Genomic DNA, 20,332 nt, shown 5'->3' with positions numbered 1-20,332 from the left:
CAAAACCAACGTAGCTGGAACTCACTCAAAGCGGTAAAGCAGCACTGCGGTGCCAGAAGCCATAGAAGCCAGTATTTGGTGCTCACGGACCACGTGGACTTTTCCAAAAGCCGCAATCCAAATATTCTCTAGTCTGCATGCCACACTGCTTTGAGTGTTGACTTCCCAATTTTCCCCAGACACACGCTATTTTCCTGGCTTGATCTCCATCACTTATCCCTCTGCTGTGCTGTGGGGCTGATGGAATTGCGCAAAGCTGCAGAAAGTAAATCCATCAATGCATTTATAGTGACAAAAGCTTCTTCTGTGAATTCAAAGTTATTACTTGTCAAATGTTTTCTCAAGGATTGCAGACTGTCACACATCAACAGAAATAATGAATCCCAACTAGAACTGGGGGAAACCCCGTATCTACATGACAAAACATCAAACATTTAAATAAAAATACTCAGAGATGCTGATTTCTAAATGGATTTATCTGTGCAGATGTTTACAAATATCTTTTACTGATCAAATTCAGTGGTCTAATTAGCTTTGCCTAACCAATAAGAGCATGGAAAGATGCTGATTGGTTAAAGAAACAGTCCCATTACTTATATTGTTTGAATTACTTTGGCCAGCACTTCTGATTCTGAAGGCTTAATTAGACTATACAAAAAAAATAAAAATAAAAATAAATCCTACGCCCACATTTACTGAAAACAGTGCAGAAACACTACAAAATCATTCGATACCACCATTGACAATGATTAAAAAAAAAAATCTGTTAATTCTGGAAAGTCTTATCAATAGGTGACTGACTATCGGGGTGGACAGCAAGATGTGCTTTAATAAATGCCATAAATTTGGTCAGACGTCACAAAACCGTCAACATTCATACTGTGGGCTCAAAAAATATTGATGTCATCAATATTTTTTATTATTATATTTATTTGTAATCAAAATTGTGTCCATCAAAAATTGAGGCTATAGTTCACAAGGGGTCAATAAGGGACACAATCTATTAGATAAAATGCTCCTTTATAAAAATTGAACTTTTCAGGAATAGCATGTACGTTTTGACTGTCACACAAACGTGGACATAAAACTTTATAAGTCAGTCTAGCTCTCCATCCATTTTCCCGACCACTTTCCCCAAAGCATCACAGGTGCGAGTGGTGCCTATCGCAGCTGATTTGGAGGTGGAAATGAATACACTCCAGAAGTATGTAATGTTAAAATAACGCAAAACATTAGCTACTTTGAGGTTGTTTTTTTTAATCGTCAATAAGGCTTCTTAAAATGTATTTGAATGGCTGTCAAAAGAGTCGTATTTAAATAGCAGTCCAAACACAGTGGTGTACAAGTGATTTATTTATGAAAAAGAACAATCTTACACAACCAAACATTGACATTTTGTGCAAGGGAATGACCAAATAAATCTTTTTAAGAATTGGTTACCATACATGAATATTCACTTTGTTAATGAAGCCATTGCACCTAATGGCTGCATGTTAAAGCACTGATGTGATAATGTCTCACTGTGTAGCACATACCATAATTATGATCCAAAGAATTGTGAAAAAGTGAAAACAAGCCTCCAAAAATAACACATTTAGATTATTTCACTTCCTTTTAAAGAAATGTTACTGCCAAAGTAACAGTAATAATGAGGACAGATGTAAACACGTGATTATTTCTTCTGGACATTTATGGTTCTCAATTATGCGCTTTGTCAGTGTAAACAAATAAATAATATATACAAACTCTAGAAAAAAAATGCAAAAATACCCAAAACAAAACAAGCAACAAGCATTAAATAATTTACAAAAGGAATTATAATACAGACTTAGTATAAACATCTTTGGCATTTACTAAAATTTCTTTTAAAAAATAGTTGTTCACTCAAGTCCACATTCAGGATTAAAAGAAATGACTTGGAACAGTAAAATTATGTTTTGGTCACTGATACTGTTATTGTGACATAATGTACAGGAGCCAAGAAAAAGAGCCTCAAACTGACCACAGTTTGGGTCACATAGTGTAGGAAAGCACATACAGAATCGAAGTGGTTGTACAATGAATCCTTTAAAAATGTAGTCATAAGTACATTAGTTATAATGAAATATTCTGCATAGTTTCTGCCACCCGTCCACTCATGTCCGTCCTCCCGCGCACCCTCCAGTGAGGGGAACGTATACATACAAGTCACCCGGACAACAGGAAATCCGAGTCATGTTTTCCTCTCCAGCGTGGGGACACGGAAGAGCATGGAAAGTCTCATTTACTGTACGTTAAAATGCATTCAGTGACGATGTGATGTTTACTTTGAGATCCCCCCCGCTCGCCATCTTGATTCAGTTATCTGCGGAAATATGGAGGAAATGGCGGCCATTACTTGCGTGTTTGTAATCAAGACACAACAACACCATTGAGAGCCTCGCAGTTATAAGCGCCGAAACAAACGTGCGCACGTGGCGCACGGGCATCGTGAGCGGTTGCAAGAAGGCTGCAGGCTTTTCCACACTTCAATGCTAGACAGAAAATTGGAAGTCCTTGAAACACATACGCACGCTAACAAGGTCTTCCACAATGCATCTGGTGCATTGTACACAAAAAAAAAAAAAGCTGACAAGCACAAAACATAGCATGACATGATCATTTAAAAATGTGCCTGGGCCAACGAAACAACATGTAACACACACGATGTTACCTTGTCAACCTTGTCGGCAACTCCAGCTCATCTGAATATCAAAAGACATGTTGAAGGGTTTTAAGACTTTCATATTCAAAACAAAAATAAGAGGTTTGCCTACTTCTGGTTCCCTGGTGTGCCAACGCATACACACAAATACACTGCTGCTCAGAAAAAAAACTATTATCTAAATTCTATTATCCAAATCACCTGCCAGTCTAACTAGAGAAAATTCTGTAAAAGAGCTGTATAAACAATTGAAGGCTTCTGGCAAGGAAAAGCATTTTTGCATGCGCCTGATTTTACACATAAACATTCACCCATTACTCACTGCAGAATTGGGGAAATGTTGAAAAGGTCTTGCAGTCTTAACAAGGGGAAAGCACATCCACAACAACATTTACAGAATTCCAAGTTCCAGAATTTTGATGAGGATTAGACCAACTCACCCTTCGGGTAAATTATAGTAATCTTTATTCATTTTTGCAACATGGTCTTGAATGAATTGATCTTTATCTTTAGTATTTATGTGTTCACATTGACAAATCTTATTTGGAACCAATCATCCACATGTGGGAGTATTTTGTAGTATACTTTGCCATGAAAAATATTGATTCTGAAAAGAAACTCAAGGCTGGGTTTTCTAACAACATCTGTTGGGCTGTTGGCTATTTATGTTGAACACTGCATATGGCAATGCTGCATATGCCAATACATGATGAATATGGATTTAGATAGTTTTGTAAGTAAACCACATTTTTACTTTTGGGTCTTGAGATGAAAGTTTGGGAAAATCTGAGGAAGATCTTGTGGATTTTTTTTTTTTTTAGATTTAGATTTGTTTTAGAAGTTGCACAGCTATGACGGTCTCATTTAAATCAATGCTGCTAATTTCAAAGCTCAGAAACATTCTATTAAAATGAAAAACAACTGCATTCCACACTCAAGACTTTCCCTGTAGTTATCAAGAAAGACACACAGTCCCCATTGCCCTTGAAATAAACACAATATATCCCAAAAGACCATGTTGGTATGGAGCCAGCCTGGGCTCTTTACAAACAGAAAGTGAATGCCTACAAAAAAACATTTGTCCATTTGAGGATTAAATAAGATATTTCAAATAGTTTCAACTAACCTCTGCACTCATACTTGAGGTCCGAGAAGAAGACCAGCTCTTGTGAGAAGACAAACAATCCCAACCTTCCGCCAGCAAACGTCTTGTCATAAACTGGCCCCGAGTCAGCCATGATCTGTTTACCCTCGTACACAACAACCCTGGAAATTTGACAAACACATTATGTATATTCAGAAATCTAATGACACACAATACAAGAGCTGTATCACAGAGGTATTAATGTAATGGCATGTTTAATGTATTAATTTTTTATTAATTTATTATTTACAAATTAATTCATCATTAATTTAAATGTTTAACTTCTACTTGTATGTTTTTGTAAACATTACATATAAGTAACTTGAAGTGAATATTCTACCTGATGAAACCAGTTTTTGGTCTGTGGATGAGGTGCCACCTGTAAGCTGTGTAGTCTTTCCAGCCAATATTTTTGGGGTCATGCCACAGAGTGCGTACCTATATGAAATTAATAACATGAAAATCAACATCAAAGTTTTTAAAGTCAACTCACTATGTTCTATGCAGCCCCACTAATCCATACACAGTATTATAATTATTTTTGTTTGTGGAATATGAGTTAAGCAGCAAAATCCACCCGTTTTTATTCCATTTTAGGGGGGCAGCCATTTTGCCACTTGTTGTCCACTTAAAATTACATCACAGTTGCTCAGGGCTCTGCTAACGATCAATCACGGTTCACCCGCTTTCTGAAACTGAGCCGTGATTGGTCATTGAGCAACTGTGATGTCATTTTCAGTTGACAGATAGTGACCAAATGGCCGCCCTTTGAGATGGATAAAAACAGGTGGATTTTGCTGCTTAACAGAGATGGGAAAAGTACTGAGATGATTTTACTTGAGTAAAAGACAACTTTGGTAAAAGTAAAAGTACTCACTCTAATAATTAGAAAAGTTGAAGTAAAAAGTATTTTTACCGGATGTTTCCTACTCCATCAATTTGAGAGACATTAGCTAATGGAGCAAAAATGGGTATACATCAGCCACTTGACTGACTTGCCCTGCGTCAAATCCACAGTGTTGAGTTGTTCTAATCTAGCCAATTGCATGCCATGTGATAGTATGTCATAGAGCCAATCACAAGCTGGGATGTAGGTGTGCAACACTTAATATGATTGGTGCAGCCAGGGGACACTGAGGTTAAGTATTTTGATTGTTTTTATGCATTTAAAAACAAAAGTAACGACCTTGTTGTAAATGTATCAAGTAAAAAGTACAAATACTCATGTAAAAATGTAATGGATAAAAAATAAATACTCAGGAAAGTACAAAGTACTGAAAAAAACTACTCAAGTATTTGTACTTCGTTACTTCCCATCTCTGTTGCTTAACTCATATTAAACAACCAATATTAATCAGAATGCTGTGTTTAGACTAGTGGGGGCACATACAACATATTATTGTAAAGAAAATGTTTAGGTTGACTTTAAATGGCACCTACCTCCCCAGGAGTGTTGCCCGTGTGCCACAAAGCATTCCTAAGGTGTTCACCAGTGCCGGTGGTCGAGTTGACCACTTTGAGTGACACGCCAGAGATGCCGAAGGCCTTGGAGGGTTTGTCTTCCCAGTAGGTTTGGGTAATCTGCTTCCACATCACCACATAGAAGCGGGCACTCGACTGGTAGCCAAAAACAAAGCCTGCGTAGTCGTCGTCCCTGTCTGTGTTTACGTACATCGTGCCACTGAAGTCCACAGCGCTGAACTCATCGAAACCTGGCGGCGCCAGACAAAAGATGACCTTCATTCATAATTCTGCTCATTGTAATATGCAGAAGGGGGCAAATCCAGGTCCAGAAAGTAAAAACGCTGCCACAGTTTGTCTTTCGCCCCTGATGCTAGCTAGCTAGATACCTAGCAGGTAAACAAGCACCATGGGAGCTAGCTAGGGAGTAAGCTAGCTAGCGCCTGGAGCTAAAGCCAAACTATGGCAGGGTTTTTACTTTCTGGACCTGGATTTGCCACCTCTGGTAGCTTTAACGAGTGATGCTCACCTACGGCAATGCCTGGGTCAGAGTTGGCAGTCTGTACGAGCTCTTTGCCCTGGTGCCTCACCACCCAGTTGGGGTCGATTTGAGTGGTTCCCTTCGGGTCCAAGTGGACCATCTGGAACTTCCTGAAGTCTGTGATGCTGATGGCGTTGTTCTCCGGACACACGTCAAGGATATCTGGGATACTGTCATTATCAAAGTCGTCTTTGCAGGCATCACCTCTTCCATCACCTGGTAAAGAAAGACACAGAGAGACAGGCTTGATCTTATTTGCACTGGAAATTTGTATCATACTGCTAATATGCAGATGGATACAAATCACATTGGTGAATGGTTCCTCAGCGCAGGTCTGTGTGCCAAAAACAAAAGGATAATTTACTGAGTTGTACCTAATGAAGTGGCCAGTGAGTATAGTTAAGCACTTTTTCCAAATCACTGACGCTAAAGCAGCCATCTTTTGTCATGGCGGGATAACTATCACTGATGATATCCGACGTCCACTTGAGCCAGACAGCAGGCTTGGAGCTCCCTGTGGAAAGGTTGCCGTGAGTCATGAAGGCCGCCGCATGGAAGTAGCTCGCTGCTTTCTGTCATCATGTTTGTTATGGCACACAAGGCTACACTTCTGTCAAATAAACACTATCTGACAAGCTGTGAAGAGAGTGAACGCATCGGTGACCAGGGCCTTCCTCCGCAGCGGTCTGTTTCCAGTTACACACAGCTGTGTAAACTCCAGGTAACCCTGCGCAATTTGGGCACGGCAAACTAATCAAGAGCAAAGCTAAAACAAATAAAAACTTAACAAGCTGGCGTGTGCCCTTTCGGGTTGCTTGCTGAAGTCATGTGGAATGACATCACTCATGCCAACGCCGCACTCACAATCTTTCCACTGTCGGATAATCACGCACGGCATCAGAAAAAGTTAACGAGGCAAACTTGAACACCAGATGAATGAGAGCGGCATCACATCACAGGTGCATTTGCTGCGTGCAGGCATATATGCACAATTATCAGAACTGACGTGTGTATTTACACCCAATGATACTTACATAGTCCTACCAACATAAATTTAATTGCTTTGGCAACCACTTTCTTGAACTGTTATTCTTAAGATAGACGTAAACAATCTAACTTTCCCTTTGAACACCCCAAATCACCTCAATAAACCTCAACTTGGGGTGACTGAACCTCAAGTGTGTTATTATTGAACACCCGACGACGTTAGTATATAATTAGCTAGTTCCATGGTTAATGAACTGGAAAGACAGTGGTCATGGACAATCAGAATGTATTCCACTTGTCTAATTTCGGAATGGATTTGTTAATTAGTATGGAAACTCTAGTTCCATGTCAATTTTTTTTTCAGATGGCAAGCAGTTTGTAATTCATTTTTAGCCACCTACGCTTGAGCCATCCCATTTGCTATTTGTTGTTGAAGGTCAAAATGAAAGAGGAGATTTATGTTCCATACCCCTCCTCTAGTCTCAACACAGTGTTCTGATTAATCTTGTTTTTGTGGAATATAAATTAAGCAGCAAAATCCACCTGCTTTTATCCATCTCAGGTGGCTGTCATTTTGCCACTTGCTCAGGTAACCAATCCCGTCCGGCTCATCTGCTTTCAGAGTTTGGTCATGTGACAGTCGCAAGCTGAGAGGTTATTGGTTCGTTACCTAAACCCAGAGCAACTGTGATGTCATTTTCAGTCAACAGCAAGTGTCAAAATGGATAAAAACAGGTGGATTTTGCCGTTTCATTCATTTTCCACAAATGCAAGATTAAAGGGGAAGTCAACCATATATATTTTTCTATTAACAATAATTGTTCTATGCAGTCCCACTGGTCTAGATATGGCATTCTGGTTAATTTTGTGTTAGTGGAATATGAGTTAAGCAGCAAAATCTAGCCATTTTTATCCATCAACACCATGTCTCAGGTAACAACCTGGTCGTTGCCTGAGCCATGAGCAACATTGATGTCATCTTCAGTTGACAGCAAGTGGCAAAATGGCCGCCGTTGAGATGGCTGGATGCTGCTTCATAACTCTTATTCGACAAAATGTAATTATAATCAGAATGTCATGTTTAAACTAGTGAGGTCACTTATAACATATTATTGTCAATAAATGTTGAAGGTTGACTTCCACTTTAATCAGAATACCATGTTTAGACTAGTAAGGTTGCATAAAATATATTACTGTTAAGACATTTTTTTGGTTGAATTCCCCTTTAAGAGCTAAAGTACAGCTCATTAGCTTGCTAACTATAATTGTGTTCTGAAAAAAAAGTATGGACAATACATTTTGATGTATTCCCTTCTGTATGATACAAAATCAGTCATACTAAGTAATAAATCATCGACTATGTTGCAATTGCGTTGCGGATCGAAAGCGCAACTTCTGAACCTCACCGTCAGAGTCCAGCTGGTCTGGGTTGGGGGTCAGTCTGCAATTGTCCTTGTCATCAGGTACACCGTCGTTATCATCATCAAAGTCACATGCGTCTCCTTTGCCGTCTTTGTCGTGGTCGGCCTGGTTGGCGTTGGCCACGTACGGACAGTTGTCCAGGTTGTTCTGATGGCCGTCTTCGTCAATATCCTGGCTGTTGTCACACTGGTCTCCCACCAAGTCGTTGTCTACGTCCATCTGTTGCAACAACGCAAAGGATTAGGAGTATGGAGGCCTGCGCTAGCTTTGAGGTGCGGTGTGCTATACCGTACCTGCAGAGGATTGTGGAGCAGGGGACAATTATCACACTGGTCGCCAACTCCATCCATGTCTGTGTCCTTCTGGTCCGTATTATATACGAGAGGGCAGTTGTCATTCTCGTTCAGGATTTCTACAAAAAACAAAGGTGACTTCTGGTTTAAGAAGGGACTACAGTGGCATGTCAATAATGATCACAGTTTGGGTGTTGTTTTACCATCTCCATCAATGTCTACAGCACAGGCATCCCCTTCCCCGTTGTGGTCCGTGTCAATCTGGTTAGGATTGTGCTCATAAGGGCAATTATCACAACGGTCACCTACTTCATCCTTGTCAAAGTCAGACTGGCGAGGGTTGAAAAGGAGGGCGCAATTGTCCTGAGGTTGAAAAAGCACACTGGTTAGAAGAAATCTGTGCAAATACTGTATGTAAAAAAAAACATCTCACACCCTTTCATCCAGGATTCCATCATTGTCGTCGTCTTTATCACAAGCGTCTCCTTGGCCATCTCTGTCAAAGTCTTCTTGTCCAGAGTTTGGCAGGCTGGGGCAGTTGTCCTGAAAAAGCAGAATTGGAGCTTGTAATTAACAACTCGTTGAAAAAAAAGATGTATTAGAAGTAGGGCTGGGCATTAAATACAATTAATTTGATTAATTGCCATTTTAAATCGTTGAAAATTTGCTAAATATTGTCTTCTGGATTATTAAAAGCTGTTGTTCTTATGTTCTGTTACATCCAAATGTTATTGTGAGTTTTAATTTTGCACAAGTGGCAGAATGCTGGATGGCTGGTTTACAAGACATGTTTACAATAGTTACCAACTTAATTGTGGCATTTTAAGCACAAACTATGAATGTTACATTTATGTTAAAACTGATTTAGAATCAGTATACATTATTGTTGTCTGAACATTTTGCACAATAATTATTTTTGAATGAATTAAACCTTTAAATAAATGTTGGATTTATTAGATTAAAATCGTTTAAAATTGTAGTCGTCCTGAATGACTGAATTTTGTTTTGGATTTTATTCAATTAATGACAATTAAATGGCATAAGCTACCTTCTTGCAATGGTATGTAGCATTAGCTCCACACACAAGGTTCTGATTGGGCCAACCATCAAGGTCAGAGTCCTCCCCGCAGATATGGCCATCACCAGCGTAACCAGTGCGACACTCACACTTGTACATGGGGTCACTGAAATGGCTGAGGTAAATACATTCAGCAGATCTATGACAGTCGTGTGTCTTGTCCTTGCACGGATTTTCTGGCTCGCACACCTGTGTGACCAAAAAAACAACAACAGAGTTAAATTTGGAAGGGTCCGAGATTGTCGTCATCAGTCTGTCTGGAAAAAGCATTTCAAAATAACGTCCGCTCCAAATTGAGATGGTTAAGAAGACATTTGAGACAAAGTACTTCAAAGTGTTGCTGATTTGATAGAATCCCACTGAATGCATCCCACATCCCACTGTGGCTCACCACTGCCTCGTAAGGTACTCGCAGCTGCCACTCATTACCGGCGGACCAAAATATGACTCTGCTTTGAAAGCCACTCCATGAGAGTGGCAATGAGCGCAAGCCTTTGATCACAAACCCTGAAATGGAATCATTCACTGCCAACGGTGAGACAATTCCAGTATCCCCAAATCAAATAACTGTGCAACTGGGGCATGTCGTTATAGACGAGCATCCACAAAAGCCAAAAGAGGGGCAAAAAGTAGCATAGCTACTATGTGTAGCTTTAGCTGTGGAAATTGTGACCTTCAAAGATATTATTTTTCAAAGGCACCAATATATGTCATACATACTCATGGTTGACTCAAATAACAGAATTGCTACTGATATAATGAAAATAGCGGACAAGTGTTAAGTTTGACCCGCAGCCAGCCCTATGCCTTACCTGCTTGTTCTTCTTAGCGGCCTCCACCCCCATCCCGAAAGGTTGGGTGCCCTTGTAGCGTTTAGGGCAGGGCAGACAGTGGAACCCTGGATCGGTGTTGACGCAGCGCTGCAGTCCACCCACGTTGAAGCAAATGTCAGACACCATGTCACACTGGAGGAGGAGGGAAAGAAATAAAAAAGCTGATCATGACGTGGATCAGTCTTAAACATCCCTCTCGTTTACATTTGCCATAGGAGAAAAAAAAAACATTACCTCATTGATGTCTTCACAGTGGGTACCGTTTCCACGGAAACCAGCTGGGCATGGCCCACAGTCCCAGGAGCCATCTGGAGAACTGCTGCAGTCCACTCCCGCAAAGCACGGGTTAGACAGACAACCATCTGTAAGGGATTCATACGGTAAGTTTGAAAAGTCATTTCAATAAATGGAATTTCAAATGTACATCAACAGAATCCTTATTTAAAAGGAGAATCTAGAGTCTATAACCAGAGCTTACCAACAGGACAATCTTTTTTGTTGCAGCTGTCACGGTCGTTGACCTCTCCGATGCACTTCCTGCCGCCGTACTGAGGATGAGGACTGTTGCATTCACGTTTGCGACTTTTGATCCCACCAGCGCATGTTGCTGAACAGGTTGCCCACGGAGACCAAGGCCCCCAACCTCCATCGACTGATCAAACAGACACTTTGTGTCAGCAGCACAGTAGTAAGCACTGTTTGCATATTCTGACACATTACAAAATAATGCTAATAAAAACGGTTTATTTCAAGATATCAGCGGGTCTAGTGTGTGCAAGTATATTTGCAAGTTGACCTCAAGACCCCATTTTTTTGCAGTACCTGTCATGTAAAAAAGCGACAGGGGGAAATAGCCTGGAAAAGGTCAGCTTTAATCGCTGCTGGAGAATTAAGTCAACATCTTGACACTAATACTAATAACTTTTCTGCAGTCAATTATTGTATTTGAGACATGTATCTGAAGAGGACGTTTACATCGAAAAGAAACACATGCAATCGCGAAATGAGACATTACAGCAAAAACAACCTCATTCATTCTGTGCTGCCTTATTTGTATATGTGAGCGCGAAAGCTAATCTCACTCTCTCTCTCTTTTGTTGTTGTTGACTGGTAAAAAGTCAGACATAAAAGAACTAACTCCAATATGTGTGCTATTTAATTCAAACATCTCTTTAATTCAAAATGGCTTCCATCACTAGGCGTAAATTACTTTAACTTGGGACCACGCTCGTTCATCCAATCACGGATGCAACCAGCAGGCAGGTGTGTTGTTTGAACTAACACGGAAATACAGATGTACTAAACTTTTTCCAAACGATAATATGAGCTAAATTGCAGTCATACCGAACAAGAGTTGAGCTATTCTTGCGACGCAATTACTTAGAATGTCAATACAGTTTGTGTAGATAGGGGCTAATCCTGTGCAGATAAAAAGTGGACAATCAATGTAATCCAATATGAGCCAAAAAGGAGCAGGCAGCAGGAGCAGAATGTGGAGCCAGGAAGTTGGCGTAACTGGTAAGTGTATGGTCTTTTTTTTTTTAACTTGCTGATCAGCCCCAAAAATCCTGATTGTGTAAAACTATTGTGTAGGCCTATATAACCTGAAAAATATGTACAAAAATGTAAAAAAACAAACAAGGTCCAGTTTCTGAGGAGTAGCCAGTGGACTCAACACTACAATAAACATATCGAGATTTATGTCAACATTTCCTGGTGGAGGCTAGTCCAAAACACATGTTGCCTGAGGCGAGCTGCGAGGCACATGGAAGTTCTGTAGCGCTGCTGTGATACTCACTCGGACAAGGCTCGGCAGTGCAGCCTTGGGTCTCTCGGCCGTTCCCTTCGCAGTCTTTCCCCCCCAGCTGAGGCATTGGGGCATTACAGTGTCGTATCCTGGTGATCTGGCCGTCTCCGCAGGTCACCGAGCAGGACGACCATGGTGACCACAAGCTCCATCCTCCATCCTGGCGAACTGAAACATCACGTGTCATGACGTGAGCAGCACAAATGCAAATTATCTTCTAAGATTTCCACTGAGTAAAACTGAAAAAAAAAATGTCTAATTTGCCAAGATTAAAAAAAAAAAAATGGCAACCACGTTTTCTACAAGTAAATATTATGTGATCCCGGAGGCCAAGGTTCTCTCGCCAGTGTTTACATCACGCTGTGTAAGCTATCATCCAGCGGTTAGACTGATTCAACCACTCACACAGATGCACTGTAATCTTAGCCTCAAACAATTACAGGACAAGCTCTCAAGAAGCCAATATGTTCATTTCATCCAACAATATGGAGCAAAAATCCCCAAACTCTTATATTTTACATAAAATGACCAGAGTCATTAACATTGCATGACAACCAAAAGTGAGTCACTGGGCTTTTTATTTGGAAATAACTTCTACTGGGCACACCCTGCAAACCGACCATGCAGTCCAACCTCATTCATATTCAACAACACTTTGGAATGTTGCACTGCAGCAGATCTCGTTGGTGGTCTTTGGAGGTGACATTTCTCCAAATGATTTTGAAAATAACAATAGATCATAAAGATGATTCATATTCTCACCGCGACTGTCACATTTTCTCGGGCTGCACTTGCGAGTCTGTATGGAAGGTCCTGTGCAGGGGTTGCTGGTTGCGTCACATGACCTTCCCCTCTGTTGAGTTCCCGTCCCGCAGGTGACTGTGCACTCTGTCCACTCGGACCACGGGGACCAGCCATGCTCACTGCCTTCTGCTAGACATATTAAAACCACAAATGTAATAAACAAAAGAGCAGCTTCAATTGACCTACATTAATTTATAAACGTGTACTTATTATACATTAATGAAAGATAAAATTTGCATATCAGCAAATCAAGTGGGATTGAATGCATATTACAATGCTGGTATGCTTGAGGAGTTTTCAGGCCAATGGTTACTGTCGAATACTCACGCAGACACACAGGACAACACTCGCCATCGACGAATGTAGGGCTGGCACAGGCCACTGCGGGGCAGGTAATTTGGTGACACACTACCTTGGATTCCTGTCATCAAGAAAAATTCCGTTTTAATCAGGGCAATTTATCAATCAATCTTGTTAGATTAGGCCTCTTAATAGTTCGATAGGTGATTTGAGCTCGGTTGTTGTGTCGCTGTCCTCCTGGCTCGGCATCTTCCTATGCACATAGGCAAGGCAGAGCCGCCTCCCATCCGGGTCACGGCACCAATTAATAGGTTCTGAGGGAATGTTACTGTCAGCAACATTAAGCTAACAGTAATTACCAGAAGATTGTATATTCTCAGTTGAGCTCTTTAGTGAAATGCCAAAAAGATTGAGTAGGCTGTGGAGGCATTTTTCTCTTAAGGCGGAGGAAGGTCTAATCTGTCTAAAATGGTTCCTTCTCTTATACTGTCTTGGCTGTCCACCCACAACATAGCTTAATGTCACAAACATACCATGAGTCATCACCAAAATTCACATGCACTCATGTCAAATTCAACATCTGAAAATATCAAAAACAATTGCTACAGTATCTTAAATTTTCTTTAAGTATGCGCATAACTTAACATACACTTGGAGATAGATATGTATTTTAATGTGGGAAACAAAAACCCTCTATGGAATTTTTGTGTTATAGTGTGGATTCAATATATTTAGCATATCAACGCGAAGGCCTTGTATGTATTGGACCTCACACAGGCAGCCATTCTCATATTTCCAGAATAATAATCCATCTTCAGATCAATATCGTGCTTCATTTTTCAAATCATTATGGACTATTATTCTTGTGAAATGAATTTGTCCCATTCGAGTCAGCTCTACCTGGCAGGTGCATTTGGTGCAACTGTCTACAACCCAGTCTTCCTTGTCGTCAAACAGGCGGCCATCCTGCCAGCACATGTTCTTCTCCTTGGTGTTCTTCATCTTTCCAAGCGCCTCCTTCATGACGGTGTTCTCCATCGTCTGATGGACAACAAACACAGGTAAGTTTGAATTTAGAGATGTCGCAAGCATGCTAAATGGCTTCCTGTGTTGCATTAAGGTAGGCACCTGTGCTAAGCAGGGGATAATAATCACAAGTGGAAACATATTAAGAGAGAAATGTATCAATCGCCATCATAGGCTCAGACTAAATGTAAATAGACAACAAAGATGAATGATTGATGAGAAAATGTGAATGCTTGTAAATGTGGTTCAAATTAGTATAAATAACAAACAGTGAAATAATATTCCGAAATTTTCACTGTAACCTTCAACCCAATTGGAGAGCGGCAAGTCTGTGGCTGGACTCCTGCACACTTGGCAAGTGTCAGTCGATAAACGGCTGCCAACATTTTGTGTCTGTGTGCTGAAGAAGGGAAGCAGCAGTGCGCGCCGTTAGAATCTAAGACACCACTCGGTCTGGAAGAGCCTCAGGGACCCTTCTCATCGCAGCCATTTTTTTTCCAAACTTCATGCCCAGACTCTTATTGCTGGGAGGCTCCCAGAGGAAACACACGGGCTGTTTAAACACAGCCAGACGTTAGATTGGACCCCAACGCTACCAGGGGAACACTTCCTATAGCCACATGTAGCATGTCATAAAAAGTATCAGACACACATCAAAGGAGTCATATGGGTTGAGTGACCTCAGGTAGCTATAAACAGCCTTGAGGCCACTTGCTGTTTGCTTTTAAACAAATTTTCTGCTACCACGTCACCTCTAACCTAACATGGCAGGACTATGTCCTCTTTCTTTGTTTACTCAAAGATATCTTCCTACTATAATACTCATCCATATATCATCCGGAACAGGATCTGTCTACGACATTCCAACCGTTGCTACTTACCACTTTTTGCAAGCCATCAATGAGGTTACTGACAACCACTCGGAGGCCTTTGAGCTCCTGAAACATGGTGCTCAGCTCCTCGCAGGAGCGGTCACACATCTCCGAGCCCACGTCATCTCTCTTCTGGCCAATGATGTTGGTGGTGATGGAAGGACTCACATCAACGATCTCAGTGCTCTCGCTCACTATATTGGCATCATCTGGAAGAGAAGAGACATCAGAGGGATGGAAAATGATCAGGCAAGGCAGGGATTTCCCAGTTCTTCTAGGCCAAGCACGACAATGTGAGGATTATAGTGTTTATTGTGTTCCCAAAAACAGATGCTCCGTCAGCAGTGAAACAGACGGTTAATCTTTCCATGGTTAGCTGAGGGAGAGCGGGGGGATTGGGTGGGGGGAAAGGGAGTGGGCAGCAGTAGAGAAATGTGGGTGTTCTCCTGTGCGATGAGAAAACCGTGTTTGTCATAAATCTCTGTGACCCGTTGGATAAGTGGATACACACAATATGCACTGACCACACAGATGAATTTACGTATAGGCGGATTATTTTGATGTTGCAGTGAGATCACAAAGCAATGAGAATACAACGATTGATCTGGATGAACACACAATAGAATCACTTTTCTTAAAGTGGAATTGGTGTCTTCTGGCCTTCAAAGGGAAGTCAATCCCATTTTTTTATTTTCAATAATATGTTATATGCATTTGTGGAATATGAATTAAGCATCAAAATCCACTATCTCTCTCTTTTTTTTTTTTTAATCCATATGAGAGGGTGGCCATTTTACCACTTCCTGTCAACTGAAAATGACATCAGAGTTGCTCAGGGCTCGTCACATGACCAAACTCAGAAAACAGGTGAGCCGTGATTGGTCATTGCCTTGCGCAACTATGATGTCATTTTCAGTCAACAGCAAGTGGCAAAATGCCCCCCCCCCCAGTCCCCCCCCTCCCCCCCGAGTGGGATCAAAACAAGTGGATTATTATATTCCACAAACGTAATGTTAATCAAAATATGGTGTTTAGACTAGTTTGGCTGCATAGGGCTTATTATTGTTAAGAACATTCTTTCGTTGACTTCCTCTTTCAATCAAGCCACATTTCCACCAAGCTGTAGAATTCGGTAAACTCTGACTTAGCTTAAATAGCAAGTTAACTATGTTACATCAAAGTGTAAAAATATTGCAAACTGCCAACAAAAGTCAACTGAACCGTACTTCTTGGATCCATCCATTCATCCAAAGAAATGAGCAACTGTTGCCAGTAGCTAGCTGTGATCTCAGTAGCGCAAAGTTGAAAGACCACAGATGCCATACATGCGTATGACATCTTTACGGCGCAATGAACCACATGACATTTTAAGCTTTTGCTTCCATCCAGTTTAGGATTGTTTTTCTTCCTGAAGCCACAAAACGGGACTTATGACAAGATGACTTAAGTGAATGCATGACAGATAAAGTAAATCTGCAAAAGTTTTGGATCAAGCGTTATAAATAGACCAAAATTTATGGCAGACCAGGGCACTCTAAATCAAGATGTCACCCAAAATTGCCCGACAATAAACCAGCTTGAGCTAAAAAAAATTGTGTTTTCTTTCCTGCTTTGTCTGCTGGATTCATTCAAACCTCGGGAGGGCTGAGTATGAAAAGGATTCACACTCACATAGAAACACACACTGCATTTTTTTTCTCTCTCAAAAAGCCACAAATGATGAGTTTGTTATCCTTTTTCTCCTCAGTCTGTCTAAGACGGACATTTTTAAAACAAACACTGGAATTTCAACAATTCATGCAAAGCGCACTTCTTACTGTATCTAGATCAGGCAACCAGTAAGTAAGATGGTTAGATTAGATACATATTCAGTCCTTTTGGGCACAGCGGAGAATCAGCAGCTTTGATTTCTCATGAGAGCGTTGATTGAGTTGAGAAAAGCAACCTAATCAGCCAACAATGTGACTTAACAGTGTGTACTTGCGTGTATATGTGCAGCTGCATGTGTGTGCTATTCCCTTTCCCTTTCGTATTTTATTTCCCAGGGCTTCAATCGAGGTCCTGTGCAGTGAAAATAATAGTGCGTGCGCGTGTTTTTGCGGTCCACACCACCTTCACATCCAACTGACTTTCCTTGGTTGTAATGCTGGGAAATCTTGCCACACATCTAATCTGCAATTTCTTTGACCCACTTTAGAAACAAAGTTAAAATTGTGCATGGCAGGTTTATTGAACACTCTAAATTGTCCAAAGGTGTGATTGTGAGTGTGGATGTTTGTTTGTCTCTGTGTGCCCTGCAATTGGCTGGCAACCAGTTCAGGGTGTACCCCGCTCACTGCCTGAAGCCAGCTTGGATAGGCTTCAGCGCCCTCCGTGACCCTTGTGAGGACAAGTGGTTAAGAAAATGGATGGAAGGATGGATTGACAACCTTTGGCATCTGAGGTCAACCAAATAGAAACCACACTGATTGAACGCATTGGAGAACTGCTGTTTTAAGTAACCAAAGGACATATACTGTACAGAAATTTAAAAGGGGTAAAAAACAAAAAGCAAAAAAGGTGAACTACACTTTACCTTGTTTGGAAACTTCACAGTCTCTACTCAGCAGGATGTCCTCAATTGTGGTATCAAAGATGAAATGCACATTTTGCAGGAGACCCTGTTTGGTAACAAACACAAAATGATCATTATCTATCTATCTATCTATCTATCTATCTATCTATCTATCTATCTATCTATCTATCTATCTATCTATCTATCTAAATCAGTGATCAATAATTTGATTTGAACATTTTATGAACTTGGAGGCCACTTTGTCTAAAATCAAAACTTTATTTACAATAACAAAATGTGAGCTGGATTCAATGTGCATAATCAAAATTTTAATTTTGAAAAATAAAGTTAAAGACTTTTTAAGGATTTGTGGACTGAACACGCTGTTCTATCAGACACTTAATCTGGAATTAAATGCTTGTATATAAACACATTACAATGATTTTATTTTTTTCTCTGATTGCTTGGCCATGCAGAATGGTAGATGTGGATTTTTTATATGCCGTAACAGTTTTTTTCCTTGTATTGTTATAAAAAATTTTTTTATTGTTATTATAATTTTTATATTTTAAGGTTTGGAAATTTACACAGCTTCTGGTGAAACTGGGGTTTACACAATTTCATATTTCAATGGTTTATTTTTATTTATTTTTTTTCAATAAAATTTTCACTCCGCTGCATTTTTTTTCATTGCATGGTGAATGTAATGAGTTACAACACCTTCAAATTCATACATACATGCATGAGTGAGACATTGAGGGAGGGGACACCTCAAAGGTGGGATTTTTGTGGCTTTAACAATTTGCTTCAGGGCACTTCAACAGCACGCTTTCAACCTTCAACCTCAGAGGCAAGTCCGCATGCATGAATTGAGCTACTGAGACCTCAAGTTCTGGGGAGGGGGCCACGAAAAATACAACAAGGATTGTTGAAATTTTAGATTTAGATTTAAGATTAAATTCTCACTCATGCTTGCACATTCATTCTTGTGCTCTCACTTTACACACACACATTTACTCATTGGTAGATGGTAAGTTGCAATTTAGAGTCTAAATGTGGAACAATGCGTTGCTGTGGAATGTACAAACTTTAACTTAACCCATAATTCAAAATGAAAACAGCAAAGTTTTACCCAGCACTCGTTCATGGGAGTCCTGACTCACCCTAAAGTGATTTTCCCGGATGGATCCTTTGGCCACATACATGCGGCTGCCCTCAGCCTGCAGATGCTCATAGAAAGGCTCGTCCAGGATGACGCTGTCCACCAGGTTGCAGCCCACGTACAGGTTGGCGTTCTCTCCGTGGACCTGCAGCGTTAGGTTCTTCCACTGAGAGTCGGACAGGTCCACGTCCTCGAACGAAACGATATTCTGGGTTCCTTCCAGCCAGTAGACCAAGTCCAGAGAGTTAGCGCGTCCGTTGGACACGATCTCAAACTGGCGCTGGCCGTCGGCATCCTCGAACCCCAGCAGGGTTCCCCGAGAGCTGCGATCCTGGCGGATGCTGGCCACGAACACGAAGCCCTCGTTGTTCTGGATCTGCCGCAGTATTTGCCCGAGGATGGCGGGCCTCACCGGGGGCAGGTGGTCGAAACGGATGAAGCGGTACGCGGGGGCATCGGAGTTCTGTCCCCGGAACTGTTTGGCCCCCAGTGTCTTGCGGCTGATTTGACTAACTTCGAACAAGTCGAAGGAGGTTTCGTCCTCCTGCTCGCCATCTACAAATTGAACACATAGTTACAATTAAAATGCCTGACTTTGAACGAGTTATTTAATTAAGAGCAAATTCTGATTACCTTGAGCGAGCGTGTGGAGGAAGAAGAATGATAATGGTAGCAAGTATCTCAGTATCATATTGCCTTCAAACACAACAAAAGTAGATGTATTAGTTTGCAGAATTAATCAAACTAGATTTTTTTTTTTAAATGAATGCAATAAAACAACCTCAATTATTTAGCATCTGCACGTGATTTAGCAAAAGCCCCACGACTTACCTAAAAAAAAATTTAATCCAGCAATAAAGTTGAAAAATAAGGCAACAGGTTTAGGCTATCTGAAAAAGCTGCACCTCCAGTACCGGAGCAGGAGAATCCCACTCCGAGTGAATACATCCACCGACTGGAGGACAGAGCCACTCCTCCCGCCTCTTATATTGGGGCCCTCGGTGAGGGGGGTTGCTGTCAATCAAATGTAGCCACTGTGACCCGCTTCGCTTGTGATGGGCTGCTAGGAGTCACAGTTACATAATTACCTTCCGATGGCGTCATTTGCTTAACACGCACGCGCGCACCAAAACAGCCATGCTGGGCACGTGACATCGTTTTTTGTTTTGTATTGAACAAATATACAATTGCAAACAAGGCATTTGACAAATCAAACCAAGTCAAACGTCTCCATACACAGAGCCATGCAGCATTTAAACAACAGAATAAAATTAAATGACAAAATAAAAATAAAATAAAATAAAGGGCATTAAACATAAGAGCATTAAAACAACTTCCATTTCTTCAGCAATGAAAGCAATTCCA

General features: G+C 40.9%; 1 protein-coding gene across 3 annotated transcripts; it reads right to left on the bottom strand.

Moving 5' to 3' along the window:
- Nucleotides 1-1,335: 1,335 nt before the first annotated feature.
- On the bottom strand, nt 1,336-19,947 carry thbs2a (thrombospondin 2a). 3 transcript variants are annotated; one of them, XM_077581931.1, is made up of 23 exons: nt 19,799-19,947; nt 19,601-19,663; nt 18,969-19,522; nt 17,827-17,911; nt 15,261-15,460; nt 14,254-14,394; nt 13,381-13,474; nt 13,012-13,182; nt 12,241-12,417; nt 10,921-11,094; nt 10,677-10,804; nt 10,422-10,574; nt 9,580-9,798; nt 8,967-9,074; nt 8,735-8,894; nt 8,532-8,650; nt 8,223-8,457; nt 5,818-6,045; nt 5,268-5,539; nt 4,168-4,265; nt 3,810-3,949; nt 2,693-2,723; nt 1,336-2,344 (listed from the first exon to the last, which is right to left on the bottom strand). In XM_077581931.1, exons 2-23 carry the CDS (start codon nt 19,656-19,658, stop codon nt 2,341-2,343), a joined length of 3,549 nt encoding a protein of 1,182 aa, XP_077438057.1. In that variant the 5' UTR covers nt 19,659-19,663; nt 19,799-19,947; the 3' UTR covers nt 1,336-2,340. The 3 variants fall into 3 exon arrangements, with proteins under 3 accessions (XP_077438057.1, XP_077438058.1, XP_077438059.1); XM_077581932.1 differs by having other exon boundaries at nt 13,012-13,179; XM_077581933.1 differs by lacking the exon at nt 2,693-2,723.
- Between the last annotated feature and the right edge of the window lie 385 nt (nt 19,948-20,332).

This window comes from Vanacampus margaritifer, chromosome 12 (genome assembly GCF_051991255.1).
Source record: "Vanacampus margaritifer isolate UIUO_Vmar chromosome 12, RoL_Vmar_1.0, whole genome shotgun sequence".
Classification (NCBI taxonomy): Eukaryota; Metazoa; Chordata; class Actinopteri; order Syngnathiformes; family Syngnathidae; genus Vanacampus; species Vanacampus margaritifer.
The sequence above is the reverse complement of the archived record's forward strand: the minus strand, read 5'-3'. Positions and strand labels throughout refer to the sequence as shown.